This window comes from Physella acuta, unplaced genomic scaffold (assembly GCF_028476545.2).
Source record: "Physella acuta isolate Inbredline_101_S28 unplaced genomic scaffold, ASM2847654v3 ptg000670l, whole genome shotgun sequence".
Classification (NCBI taxonomy): domain Eukaryota; kingdom Metazoa; phylum Mollusca; class Gastropoda; family Physidae; genus Physella; species Physella acuta.
In genome coordinates, this window is record NW_026732189.1 from 324,809 (window position 1) to 340,476 (window position 15,668).

General features: G+C 36.6%; 1 protein-coding gene across 1 annotated transcript in view; it reads left to right on the plus strand.

Moving 5' to 3' along the window:
- Positions 1-5,044: 5,044 nt before the first annotated feature.
- The window catches only part of LOC131949038 (pyrokinin-1 receptor-like), a gene marked incomplete at its 3' end in the record, with an annotated part of 62,049 nt that continues 51,425 nt past the window's right edge, over positions 5,045-15,668 (plus strand). The window contains exon 1 of the mRNA XM_059310807.1: positions 5,045-5,360. Coding sequence (XP_059166790.1) covers positions 5,045-5,360 — 316 coding nt within the window. The remainder of the gene's footprint in view (positions 5,361-15,668) is intronic.

Here is a 15,668-nt window from a genome sequence, read left to right on the forward strand (position 1 = left end):
ATTTACATAGACAATAAAAAGATTTACAATACTCCGACAGAAACTTAAACTCAGCGAAATGATTTATATAAATATAAATAAATAAATAAATAAATAAATAAGTAAATATATATATATATATATATATATATATATATATATATATATATATATATATATATATATATATATATATATATATATGTATATATATATATATATATATATATATATATATATATATATATATATATATATATATATATAAAGAGAGGGATTGAGAACCGAGACATTCAGAAATACAAGTTCCGCATCAAATAGACAGTCAATACAGTTAAACTTATTTTCATTATTTTTTATTATTCATTAAAACACCTAGATACCATCAAGCCATTAAATTCCTAAATGTCCCAGATGGGTCTGCCGGAAATTTCCGTACTCCCAAAGTTGGCTAATGTGGTTCGGGAATTTTAAAAAAATCTTCGCACTCTTGGGACCAATACATTTACTTGAGTACTGGTACAATTAAATTTATTTTCGGAAAAGAACATTTCTGTTATTTGTAGTTTTTAATGTAACGTGAAACCTAATATTCGAGAAAAAAATATTTGCACTATTAAAATGGAAGCAAATTAGTCGAAATTAAAATACAGTTAATTAGTAAAAATATTTGCACTATTAAAATGGAAGCAAATTAGTCGAAATTAAAAATATAGTTATTTAATAAAACAACAACCATTATTAATAATTAAGTCGGTAATATAATATTTCAGTTTAGAGTTGGTATTTTTAAGTTACTCATAATCTCGAGGGAAAATGCTAATATGATACAAGAGAAAAATGTATTTCATTAACCTTACGGTTACCCCGTATAATACATTTAGATAGACGACCACAACAGATGTTATATAACATTTGTGTTATATAATATAACCGTGGGAGGCAGAGGCTAGACGTAACTAAGACAATAACTCAAGTAGCTCTGCTAGTACTTATTAACCCCGACCAGTGGCGTAGCGAGGTCGGGTGTCACCCGGTGCGGCACTTAATGGTGTCATTTCCCCCCCCCCCCCCCCAGATGCGTAGCGACCCTTCCCGGGGACAAACTTTCAAATTTTCGATTTGCACCCCCCCCCTCAAACTTTCGATTTGCACCCCCCCCCTCAAGTTTTGGATTGGAACCCCCCCCCCCCCCACCATCAAACTTTTGATTTGCACACCCCCTTCAAGTTTTTCTCTATATATTTTGCTATTTTTTGCCTTGGTGTCACCCCCCTAAATGGTGTCACCCAGTGCGATTCGCACCCTCGCCCCCCTCGCTACGCCTCTGGCCCCGACTTTAGCTGACTGGTGACTGGTTGGAGTTTTGTTTACACGAAGCAAAAGTTCTAACGAAATGATATTGACTTACTTGATTGTGTGATGTTGTACTGCTTCGATGATCTAGTGACGTAGAAAACTGATTGGCGCGGACATAGCATCGCTGCACTCAAGACGAGGGTGTAATTAAGAATACAATCCCGTGGCCTTTCTGTACTGGTTCAACACTGGCCATCGATTGATGGCCCATGGTTCGTGGGGGAGGGGGACGGGGAGGGGACACACACGCCATCATTCATACATCAAGGGTATCAATTTGTTTGAAGAAGCGGGTTAAAATCTGCAACCTTATCATCGATAGAGCAGACATAAAAATAATAGACGTTTAATTGGTGGATGGGTAGGGATTAGCTAGAGAAAAACTATTGATGTACACACACACATATACATACATATATAAATAAATAAATAAATAAATAAATAAATAAATAAATAAATAAATAAATAAATAAATAAATAAATATATATATATATATATATATATATATATATATATCCGTCTCAGTCTTGTATTTTAGCTAGCTTTAAGTTTAAGGCTGACATCTGAAGGTTGCTGGGACTAGAATATAACAACACTGTGTGAAGCAACCATTCTGACAGTCTGGGCGGAGGCTTTAGATAATAAACTCACCTGCTCTATGTGCACTGGGTGATCTGCAGGCAGTCAGGCGCGCCTTGGATCAACCAGTGATGCCTGGCCTGCTCCCAACTGTTGGCAGGTGTGGTGACGTGTGGGGGATCAGCTGTGTGGGTTCGTGGATACATGCAATGTATGGAAGAGTGACGTCACATTGTGGTTGTATGACGTCATAACGTGGCCGTTTGACGAGGTAGTGTGGTTGTGTGGCGTTACAGTGTGGGTGTATGGCATCCTAGTATGGTTGAGTGATGTCGCACATGCAGTTGTGTGACGTCATAATGTGGTTGTTTGTGTGACCTCGTACTTGTAATACATTATATGTTATATACGCTTTATCCCGGTGTCACATCTGTAAAGGCCTGACATCATATACGAGATTGTATAACATCTTAGATTATATTTTACACGACGAAACCACACGAGCTACTCTGGTTGTGTAACATATGGACGCTACAGAGACACATACGTTCGTTATGTGATCTGATCAATATCTTTAAACATTTGATTTATTACAATAGCAACTCGTCACGCAAACTATTCCCATTTCTCATGGTCCTACATCACTTTATCTTCCGCGTGACGCCCTCCCTTTCTTTAAATAGACCCGGTGTTTACATCAGTGTCGTCATAGACTATTGACCACAGCTGAACGTCACTTGTCTCTCTTGGAAATTGGTAACCTCCCTGCACCAGTTTACACTGACCACTGTGATCTCGACTAACTACCTCGCACCTGTTTACATTGACCACTCTAAGTGATCTCGACTGACCACCCCACGACCACATGAGGCCGTGCACTTACTGACCCAGGCTCACACAGACAGCTGTTTAAATACAGAGGGCATGACTCGATCGTGAGCACCAATCTGCTGAAGTTGTTACACGTCTCGTTATGTTAGTCATGTGATGGGTGGTCAGTGGGTGGTAGGTGGTTAGTTCGTGTGGTGTGGCCAGTTGGTGTGTTGAGGTCAGTTCGTGTGGTGTGGTCAGCTCATGTTGTGTGGTCAGTTCGTGTGGCGTGGTCAGTGCGTGTTGTTGTGATGATGCTGCAAACAGAGAAATACTACCACATCTCATCACTTTGATACCACACGCTATCACATTGACACCAACTTATCTCTGTAGGTACTTGACTTCAATGACTAAATCAACCACCAGCATAAAACAGTAATATTACACTCTGACAGTTAACCTGAACATCAATCCCACTGTTGCTTTATTCGCTGTAACTCAACATTACATTTAAGTGTTACCCTATCCGACACAGCATTGTCACTATGTGCTCAGCCTCCTATTGTAGCAACCCACACAGTATCATTTCGCTACTTTCTGTAACATTATCCTATCCAATACAGCATAGATACTTGTATTCTGTCGTCTATACCCTCTCTCCACTTGTCATTGTTTCGACGTGCTAAGCATTCTATTCTACCATCCCACACAATACCATTGCGCTATTCTCTGTGACATTACACTGTAGTGTTACCCCATCCAACACAATACTGTCGCCATGTACTCAATCATCTATACCACCATCCCACTTACCATTGTTACGTTGTGTTCAGCCTTCTATCTAAGCTACCAGCCCACGCTATTTATCGCTCTGTACCCTGTAACTGTACCCCACGTTTACTCTGTATTATTACCGTACCCCACCCAGTATTGTTACGGTATTGTCTTGTGTCATCTGTACCACCAGCCCACACACCATCATCAGCCTCTCGTGCATGCTGAACATCCACTCACACCCAGCTAACACCACCTGCTCACACTCCAAGTTTTATGGATTGGATTTTAAAACGTCTAGGAATTTTTTTTTCCCTTCGATCAATTACTTGAGTAAAGTGAATCGAATAAAACTTTTTTTTACTTATTTAAAAAATATTCGGATATCCAGATAATTATTTCGTGTTACATATTACAAGATTTGAAAGGCATCTTTCAAATTTAGAATCAAGTTAAAAGTAGTTCTGACACATGAGACTGTAATAAAGGCTATATCATACGCGTATTAATCTTATTTTATGCGATCATCAAATTTTTAACTAAAAAAAAATTATGTTGGAGAAAGTTAATGTTTTACATATGTCGAGAGGTGTTAAGTGCAAGCTATATTTAGAAATCTGCCAGTGAGCAGTACCAAGTGGGTATCTAGATTTTATAAACATGTTAATTTATCGAGTTAATGAATACACACAGGAAACGATTGGTCGCATCGTGGGATATTCAAATAACTCATTTTACACTAGATCTATATGAAATTAAAATAAGCCGTATAACTAATTTCGAATGGGATTTAAATAACTTGTGGTGCGTTAGGAAACATAACGAATATTACTTGTATCAAGTTAAATTAAAAGTAAATTCCTCAAGTTGCATTTTTCGATGATCATATGTTTTATATCGCTTTAAAAAGAAAAAAATGTCTAATGTATAGCTAATGTATAATCACAGAGTACCACTCCCATTAAACATAAATTAAACTAATTGCACCCATTAGAGCTTCTGTTTTTCTCTCTGCATTATTTTTAGCAATCATCATGGGGTTTTTTTTTCCAGATATAAATGTGTGCTTTATTTCACTTTTCATTTTTAAAATTTTATCCTGAAAGCAATGTTCAATTTTTTTTTCAATATCATATATTTTATCTATTTTTCACATCTCATTTTTCAGATATTCGACGTGTACTGATTAAATTCCATTTTAGCCAACGGCCATTTTGGATTTAAAAAACAACGCCATGAAGCTTTCTTGGTTACCACGGTAACGAGGGTAGGTGCCACTGCTGAATTGATCTCTCGACATGATTGTATTTTTAAAGAAAGATAATCTCTTGTTAAAATGTGGGCTCGGCATCGCAGAACGTGATTAGATTCTGAATGGAGTTAACTAGCTCAAGGCTTATGCTGTAGACTACAGGCGATGCACATTCGTCTAGACGATAATCTACACCAATCATGCCGCCTCGTTTGGAACTTTCTAAACCCCCGCTCAGTCTAAATCTACAAGTGTAGACGGGCTTCTAAGTCCACCCGGGGTAAACCATGATGGATATAGAACACTTGTACCTCCCCAAGGTCACCAACACATCGGGTTTGTCCTTGAACTGGTCAGGTCAGGACAACATGACCTACCAGTCGTACGACGTCGGCAAGGTCCTGCTGGAGTTGTTTGGCGCCAAGCGCAAGGAGATGCTCTCCGTCGTCGTCCTGATGATCGTCTACAGCATCATCTTCCTCACCGGCGTCATCGGCAACGTCTGCACCTGCATCGTCATCGCCCGGAACGCCTACATGCGGACGGTGACCAACTACTACCTCTTCAGCCTGGCCGTCTCTGATGTACTCACGCTTCTGTTTGGTGAGTCTTTTGGAAATTTTAAGGGGGTTTTCTCATCGTATGGTGTTCTTATTTTGTTGTTTGGCGAGTCTTTTGGAAATTTTAAGGGGGTTTTCTCATCATATGGTGTTCGTATTTTGTTGTTTGGCGAGTCTTTTGGAAATTTTAAGGGGGTTTTCTCATCGTATGGTATTATCATTTTGTTGTTTGGTGAGTCTTTTGGAAATTTTAAGGGGGTTTTCTCATCGTATGGTGTTCTTATTTTGTTGTTTGGCGAGTCTTTTTGGAAATTTTAAGGGGGTTTTCTCATCGTATAGTGTTCTATTTTGTTGCTTGGTCAGTCTTTTGGAGATTTTGATGGGGTTTTCTCATCGTATGGTGTTTTCATTTTGTTGTTTGGCGAGTCTTTTGGAAAAAAAATTTATGGGGGTTTTCTCATCGTATGGTGTTATAATTTTGTTATTTGATGAGTCTTTTGGAAATTTTAAGGGGGTTTTCTCATTTCAATGGTGTTCTCATTTGTTGTTTATTGAGTCTTCTGAAGATTTTTGGGGGTTTTTCTCATCGTATGGTGTTCTTACTTTAAGGATTGAGAAAAAAAATTACTTTTTTTTTTGTTCATTAGGTGTACTTGTTTTGTTGTTTGGCGAGTATTTTGAAGGAATTAAGGTAGTTTTCTGTTCCTAATGTGTTTTTCACTCTGTTGTATGGCGAGTCTTAAAACAAATATAGGTAGTTTTCTTTTCGTAAGATGTACTATCTATAGCGCTGGCTTCATGTTCAAGAGTTATTTTTCTCTTGGCTTTCTATCAGATCATAGTACTGTTCATTTGTTTTAAATTTAAAAACTTCTGTTAATTTTGATTTGGTCTTTCTATCATTTATACAATTTTAAGTAGTTTTATAAAAATGTTCGCGTTAAGTGTCTAAATGTTTACTTATATTCTACATATTGTCAAAAAAGTATATAAAATCAGTAAAATACTGATACTTTTGTTTTCATTTTAAACATTATTTTATTTAAGAGATTCGTACAGCAACAAATCTAGAGAACAAATAGTAGATTTTTTTATGATGAAAACTTCAATCAAACCTCAAAAATCATTCGTCAGTTATTTTTTTGTGTGAGTTGTGACAATCAATAATTTCTGAGACGAGAAACAAGTTGGCACCTTTCCCCTCTCACTCCATTTGTCAGGCTGTTTACGACGAAGAAAGTTATGACAACAGTACTCCGTGTCATCAACACGGCTCTAATTGTTTTGGTGGTGCTGGAAAACAGAGATTTCCTCGGGGACAGGGGGAGGGGGTGGGGGAGAGGGATAAGCTGATTTTTGTTGTCTCCTGACGATTGGTTGGTGAGGGTGACTCTCCCACCAGGGGTCCCTTCGGTCGCCACGGTGACTAGTTGGGCGGGGGGTCGTAGAACGTAAAAAGGTTCGGCGATGGAGAGGGGGAGGGTCGTTGATATAGGCAGATAAGATGGGGATCGTAGAACATATAGAGATTAGGCTTGATTCGTAGAACGTACAGTGGTTTGGTGAGGGTGGTGGGGGGGGGGTCTTTGAATAGAGGCAGATAAGGTGGGGATCGCAGAACATGAAAATTGGTAGGCGGGGGTCGTAGAAGGTAAACAGGTTTGGTGTAGGGGAGGTAGGGTGGGGGTCTTCAAAACAAAATACAGGCTAGGCGGGGGTTGTTAAATATATAAAGGCTAGGCGGGGGTTGTAGAATATATAAAGGCTGGGCGGGGGTCGTATATTCAATAGACGGGTGTTGTAGAAAGTAAACAAGTTAGATGGCATCGTAGGGCATACATACGGAAAGGGTTCGAGGAGCACAAACAGTTAATTGAGATCAACATAACATTTATGTGGGGTGCATAGAACTTAACAGTTATGGTGGGGGGGGGGGGCGATGATCATAGAACATAACAGTTAACGTGGAGGTCGTAGTACATAAACAGTTGTGACAGATTACACAAACACACCAGCATTAATCTTTTGACCGTAAGCTTTGGGACAATTAATTATATCGCCTGTCATTCTTAATTTATAAATCCATGCATTTTATTCGCCAAACCAGCAGCTTACTTGGCAACGCATCCTTCTACTGCGTTAGTGTTTAGTTTATCTGGCCATCCTGTTATCTTTTCTGTTATCAACGTTTATTTTAACTAGCTCCCGTGACGTCAGTATTGTGTTGTTTTTGTTTTTTTTACTTAGTTGTTCATTACGCCATCCTTCAATAGAGATTTTATTTCATCACATTTCATGAATCCTAAATGTTAACATTTTCAGGAACTAATTTTTAAAACTGGTAAGCTACACTGTGAAGAAATACTTACGAAAACAGGCCTATTGATAATGAAAAATACAGTTTAAATGTTGTGTAATGAATGTTGTTTGTACATTCAACTTCTTACAAAAAGATCAATGACAAAATTAAGAGATCTTTTTGGTTTATAAACAGAGCTTATATTTTGTCAACAGCAAAACGGTAATATCATATTACAGTTTTTGACCCGGCTATAGACAGCACAGGCATTAAGCTTGTGAGCAGAGTGTCTAAATATAGCATGCATTTATTATTTACTAACAATAGTCTGCACTGTTTATTTATTGTGTTGCGGTCATTAAACATTCAGTGTCTAAAAATACTTTCGACAGGCATTGCAGTCATTGTATTTCACAAGAATATTATATTATCTGTGTGCATCACGATTTGCTGCATATATATATATATATATATATATATATATATATATATATATATATATATATATATATATATATATATATAATCTGTATTTATATAGTCTTGAGTGCACAAAGGTCAAAGGACATACAAGATACTTGGCTCATACAGCATACGTGTAGTACTTAAAACATGCTAGGCACATATAACATACATACATGTGGCACATTAAAAAAACACATCGTTCTAGATACATATTAATAATAGCCCAGAAGATGTACTCACGGTAATACGCTAACTTTACACCATATTTATAAATGTGCATGATCTAATACATAATTTACACTCTTATGTTAAAATGGGCAGACAACTACAATAAACACTAAAATAAATGTAATGATGGACGAGTCTCCGCCCATTATTTAAGGGTTAACGATTATTTTAAGCGAATATTTTTTTTAAAAAGTTGTTCTTCGTCTATTAGTTTACATCACACTCACTGCTAACTTGATGTTTGACGTAATTCTGTTTCCGGCTTTTAGTTTATCACAGTCTCACAACTTTTGTTCACGACACAACAAAATCTGGCTTCTGCTGTTATGGCGGCAAAAGGGAGATAATTTTATTGCGAATGTCCCAGGTACTTGAAAAGTTCATAGGCTACTCACATGGAATTGTTTTAGACCAATCGTTTTGTTGGGCAGAGTCTGTGAGTAAAATTTGTTTGTTGGGTGCTATCAAGAACAAAGATAGCCATAAATATTTGTATTGGTTCTAGCCACAATCGCAGAAAATATTTGTATTGGTTCTAGCCATGAATACTTCTGTCAGTCAACATATATTATTCAGGTGAGCTGTGTTTGACCTACAAGATAAAATAAAAGGAACGAAGCAATGAAACTAATCAACAAGCAATACATTGATATTTAATAAGTAATTGAGTTATAGGCATAAAGTACGTAAATCATTTTCAAGAAATATATAATTTGTAGGCAGGGGTGGTTCAATGAAGTAGTTAAATAGCGCAATAAAAAGTTATTTTTGCCAGTTAAATTGTAAACAACGAAACTAAAAAAAAAAGAACGTAAAATAAAGCCAACCACTTATATTGACATAAACTCGCATGTTGCAATTTTCTCTGATGATTAAAGAGCTTTATAAGATTCCATCCACCCACAAATTCAATAAATCCTTTTTTTTTCTCAACTGTATGACATCATCTGGATAGAAGGCGACATTAAGGATTGATTTGATTACAGTGCGTGTAGGGCTTGACGTTTACGAACGTAATAAGTCCAAGAGTCATTGACTCTCAGTCGGAGAGTCATTGACTCTCACTTACCACCGTCCTGAAAACTAGATGACGCTCATTTCTGACATAGTAACAGTAACCATACTTTTGTCTAATTAAGTAACTACAATATCAGGTTCCTTAACTCCCTCGGCGCTTATCGTTCTTTCATTTAAAAAAAATCTGAACAAAATATTACGACACTGTGTTAGCTATTCGTTTTTTTTTTACCACGCTTCCCACGCAAACCATTAAAAGCTGTTAACCTTATATTTCTTTTCAAATACATTCTTCCAGTACAGGCCATGCCCTCATTAAATCTCTCTCTCTCTCTCTGTATATATATATATATATATATATATATATATATATATATATATATATATATATATATATATATATATATATATATATATATATATATATATATTTGTAACAGGCCTACATAGGTCTATAATTTAAATATATGCCGCATACGCGTACATGTATGTGTTATAAGCTTAAATCACTGCCGACTTAATAGTAACAATGTTTATCTTTAGTCTGTTAATAATACAGTTGTTTTCTCCATAGTTAGTGCGGTAACATCATGGTGTCAGCCACGCCCCCTTGTAATAATTATCGATTTGTACTTGCAAGACTATTAAACTTTATTTAATCATGAATGGATTTGGCAAAAAGCATTTTTCTTCTGTACATTTTGAACTTTTTTGCCAGGTGTCACCCTCCTAAATAATTGTTAGAAAATCTAGCAATCTCATAAGAATTGAGTTTAAATTTAGTTTATAAAGTATGTGATCGTGTAGACAGCTGTAGCTATGTTGCCCAGTAAGTATGTTGCAACATCTACCCTCAAAGCACTAGACTCCCATTTGAAAATAAAAAATTACCAGTTAACACATCTCTAAAAACACTTTTTACTTGTTTTTTTTCACTGCCAGAAAATGTTTTCCAGGCTCATTTTCAACTTGAAGTATGGCGTCATTTGTACGAGTGCCAATCTAGTGGGCGATAACAGGGCCAAAAACTTCTGTTCCAAGTTGTCTACAGATTTTTCTTTACATTATCTCACTCGTTTTTTTAAATGATGTTCTATACATTATCTATTTTGCTGGTTAAGATGTTCCTTACATTATCTATTATGCTATTTAAGATGTTCCTTACATCCTTACATTATCGATATTGCTGATTAAGATGTTCCTTACATTATCTATTATGCTGGTTAAGATGTTCCTTACATCCTTACATTATCGATTTTACTGATTAAGATGTTCCTTACATTATCTATTTTGCTGATTAAGATGTTTCTTACATTATCTATTCTGCTGATTAAGATGTTCCTTACATTATCTATTCTGCTGATTAAGATGTTTCTTACATTATCTATTCTGCTGATTAAGATGTTCCTTACATTATCTATTCTGCTGGTTAAGATGTTCTTTATTTATCTTTTTTGTGGTTAAGATGTTCCTTACATTATCTATTTTGTTGGTTAAGATGTTCCTTACATTATCTATTCTGCTGATTAAGATGTTCCTTACATTATCTATTTTGCTGATTAAGATGTTCCTTACATCCTTACATTATCTATTTTGCTGTTTAAGACGCGAATTCTGTCCTTACCACATGCATTTACTAGTTGCGCCTAGAGCTTTGAAGTAATCTAGAGCGTACAAACAGGCGAGTACTAAATACCAAGTGACACGCGCACCATTATAGTTACAAACGTGAGTTTCAGAGTTTAACATTTTAAACTTGGCCAAGATCACGTGCGTGGAGAATTTCTTCTAGTAGCGTTACATGTGCTAAGGTATCGTCAACCAAATTCTCAGTGCTGCTATGGAGATTATTTGAGTTGTAGCTATTTTCGAATGTAGTATCTGGATGTGAATGTTGTATCCAGCTGTCAATATTGTATCAAGATACAATGTGCCAAGGTCTGAATGTTGTATCCTAATGATAAAATGTCTGACATTTAGACCATTCCTGTCCCATAAATATTAGATGAGATGTAATCAATCTAGACATAAATACCATACAAGCGTCGGTTGCTGGCTTCAGCCTTGAGTACTGTCGATCACACAAACTCTACATTTGTAAACATTGTATTCACAAGCTTGGCTTGCATTTATTACAAACTTTAACTATTGGCCACTTTGTTAAATTACACTCTATGGGAAGGTAAAGCTAGGGTCATATGCATCTCTGTGTAGTGGGCGAAACATGTGAATGAAATATTTGTGCTTTTCTTCTGTGGCTATGACGTCATACTAGCGCCCAAATCGCATGGAAGACAAAGTGCCTCTACTGTGTAAACTACGTCATGATTCTGTGTGTGAATGGAGTTACGTGTCTGCCCTATGTAACTCGCAGGCTGGTGAATGTATCCATAGACTAGTGACGCGACGTATTTAGATAACGCTGGGCGAGGGGTTTTAGGCTAAAACACCTTTCATTTTTGTAGAGGATTGCGCAATGGATGATGGGGTGGGGGGGGGGGGGGATCTGCCTCCTGTCCCTGATTCCTGAAAGATTTGTGATCGTGAGGAAAGATGATCCTAGTCTGGAGATTTGTACGGATTTGATTGAAAACAATGGCTGGAAGTTTTATTTTCAGGTGATACGATACCATGTACACGATACTTGGTAATGATACCAGGTGTACGAAGCTATTTAAACGATACTACTAGGGTATCGATACCAGTGGTACGGAGCTATTTACACGATACTACTGAGCCAATGATACTAGTGGTACGAAGCTATTTACACAATACTACTGAGGCAATGATACTAGTGGTACGAAGCTATTTACACGATATAGCGGGGGCAAGGATACCAGTGGTACGAAGCTATTTACACGATACTACTAGGGTATCGATACTAGTGGTACGAAGCTGGCTATGATACTAGTTGTACGAAGCTAATTAGAGATTTCAAACTGAGATAGTAGTTCCAGACTGGTGATGGGTGTACCCTGGGTGGTGTCAGGGTCCAATTAGTGATTCACGCTAGACTAAATGTTGAGACCCGTAAACCAAATGTCTAAAAATGACTACTACCGAAAAGTATGAATTAAAGTTTAAAAAAATATATACAGCGTCATAGTTAGATATCGACTTCTAGCCCCAAACACTTGGATAAAGGTTGAAGAGACTTCTCTCTACACGATCGGGTGCGTCATCTTAAATAAAGCTTTAGACAGTGAGATTTCCACTCAAAATGGGCGTGTCATATTGCGTAAAAATTATAGGGGCTGAGAGGTCTGGCCAATTATATCCTAAATTGGTCTGGTCGAGTTGCTCCTCAGGTTAAATTTTTTTTATTTTTGCGAACAATAATTTTCTTCGGTACTGCACGGATGGTTATTTTAGAGGACTTATATTAGCGGTGGAAGGACCGTTGGGTGGGGGGGGGGGGGGGACGGGCACACATAGCTAACAATAAGGGAGACAAGTAAACTAAATGTCTTAACGTGGCAACTACTAAAATAATCGTGTAAGAAAAAACAAAGTCTAGGTGTTTTATTTGCATAAAACACAAAGTTTCCTTTCAAACCTTTCTATAGGCCAACTAAAGTAGAGTTCACTCGTTTCTGTGGCCTCTGCATATATAGGGATAGTGTGGTCAGCACTATGCCCAGCCGCCTTTACTTTCCCTATCGTGAGTTAGGTACCCATCTCAGCTGGGTGAACTCAGGGACGGTATACTGATATGAACGCGGGTTAGTAGTCTAGCGCTCTACCGCTAGGCCACTCCCTTCCCTAGTTTTTATTTGACTTGAAGGGATTTTAATTTATTTTTTCACGTTTTTAATCCCTAACTATAATGGTTGAAAAGTTATATTTGTAGCTTATTCTTTGGATCCAACTGATTGCATTAACACAGATTTGCGTTTATCTCTTCGAAATGTCTCAAGGATCTGATATATCACATACAAGTTCTTATAATTTTAGCCCACCTGCACTTGCAGGTGTTACAGGATACAGGATATTTGCACACTTTTGTTCTTAAAATTTATAACATCTGACGCGAACTTTGAACATATAAGAAAGATAAAAAGATTGGGACTTATCCTTTGAGGTGTGGATATTTTGATTAGCTTTAAATAATCCAAGTTGTATATTTAGCACGGCATGTTTAAAAATAATCATCTGACTTCAAGTTTCCGTTGTTGTTCAAAGACCGCCCTGTCCAGAGTTCTGTGATCTACAAGTCGGGAATCACGTGATATCTCCAGCGTGATTGATACCTGAACCTTGTAAGCAAATCAGTGGCGGAACTAGAAAAAAAGGGCCACCCCGCATAGAATTTTTTTGGGCCCCATATATATATATATATATATATATATATATATATATATATATATATATATATATATATATATATATATATATATATACGTAAAATTAAAAAATACCTAGTTTTTATTAAAAAGTAAAAACAAGTTACACCACTTCATTTGTGTGAATGCTATAGGCTGTTGCAGTGGAGTCCAAATGGAGTCCTGCCGGTTGGCGTTTTTTTAAACCAAATCTGAATATTTTTATTATTTTGGCCAAGAAAACCAGAAAGTTACTTCCGCTTTTTTTTTAAACTTTGAACACAATAACAAACCGTTTGTTTGCAGATCTAAGATATCGAAATAGATCTAGATCTAAGTTCTCTTTAAACTAGACCAAAGTTTAGATCTAAATTTTTGTACATTAATGTTAGGAAGACACTCAAGCAGCTAGTGAATAAAGCAATCAAATTCTAACTTTAAAGTCTACTGCTGATTAATTGAGAAAGCTAGCTATTGAAATTAACAAAGACCCATTATTTTAAAATTAGATTCTAACACAGTAGTCGAATAATTACTAATAATTAGTAATTAGACTTAAAAATATAGACTGTTAGATTCTACTATATATATTCTACTATATATATTCTACTATAGATATTATAAAATATGGTTTTGTGTTTCGCTGAGGGATGCAAACATAGAACTCGCAAAAACGGCTGTCATTTTTTTCGTTTTCCTTCTGCTAGTAAAAATCCTGATTTAAGAAACAAGTGGATGTCAGTTATCAGGTTCTCTTGGCTTTCCATTTCTATCTCATGAGTATCATGGGATGTTCATCTGAATTTATTTACATTGAGGGGTCATCAATTTATAACGTCCTCACGCGGGGGGGGGGGGGGGGGTCAGAAAAAAATTGACTTTTGCGGACGCGTGTGGACTTATATAAGGAAAATAAGTGGATTTTTGTGGACGGGGAGGGGGGGTCGGGGTCCAAAATCCAAAAAAAATTGTGGACAACATGAATGGATGACCCCTAATGTCAAAACCATTAACTTCGTTGATTTTATGTAAAATGTCAATATTCTACTAATTTTCATAAAATTATTAGATTGACTTTGCTTTAAACAAATGTTAATGAATGTAAATTATGTTTATTTAGTCGACCTGACAGAGAACCTACGAAATTTTCAAGAGTGTGTTCCTGCCATTTTAACACGTTTTTAACACGTTTTTCTTAACTCAGCTTCGCGTTTGTTTGTTTGTTTGGATGTTTGTTGTTAAAATTGACATTGAAAATTAGCCCACTTCTGATTGCTCTAGAGATCTGAAATTTGGCATGTAGGCTACTTTCGCCTAACAATTTCAGATGCAATCATAAAAACTAGCAATTAGAGACCGTAATTAGCTTAATTTAATTACGCCCCAAGGACCATAAAATTGAGGACATGATTTCTAAAGATACCGACAAGACTGGAGGCCTATTGACACAGTTACTTCGACCCCAATCGATGTGAACGCGCTGGCCGTGATCGTATAGTGGTTAGTACTTCGCGTTGTGGCCGCAACAACCCAGGTTCGAATCCTGGTCGCTCAAGATTTTTAGTCCGTGTATTTATAAACACTTAGTCAAGTCATACTTAATCAAGTCATTAGATAAAGTAGAAAATGAACTATATAAAAAACTTTTTTAAAAAACACGTTTTTCATGTGTAGCAACGGACTAAAAAGGAGAAAATAAAATACTCAAAAAAAACTTTTTAAAAAACCACGTTTTTCTTGTGGACTAAAAAGTAGAAAATAAATTTTTCTTTTGTGCTTCCTCGAGCTGTGCAGATTCTTGTGATGGCTGACAAAAAACGTGGGTCAGCAGATGGGTCGGGAAATTTGATGGTGAACGTACCCACGTTTTTTGTCAGTCATCACAAGAATCTGCACAGCTCGAGGAAGCACAAAAGAAAAATTTATTTTCTACTTTTTAGTCCACAAGAAAAACGTGGTTTTTTAAAAAGTTTTTTTTGAGTATTTTATTCTTAACTCAGCTTCGCGTTTGTGGATGTGT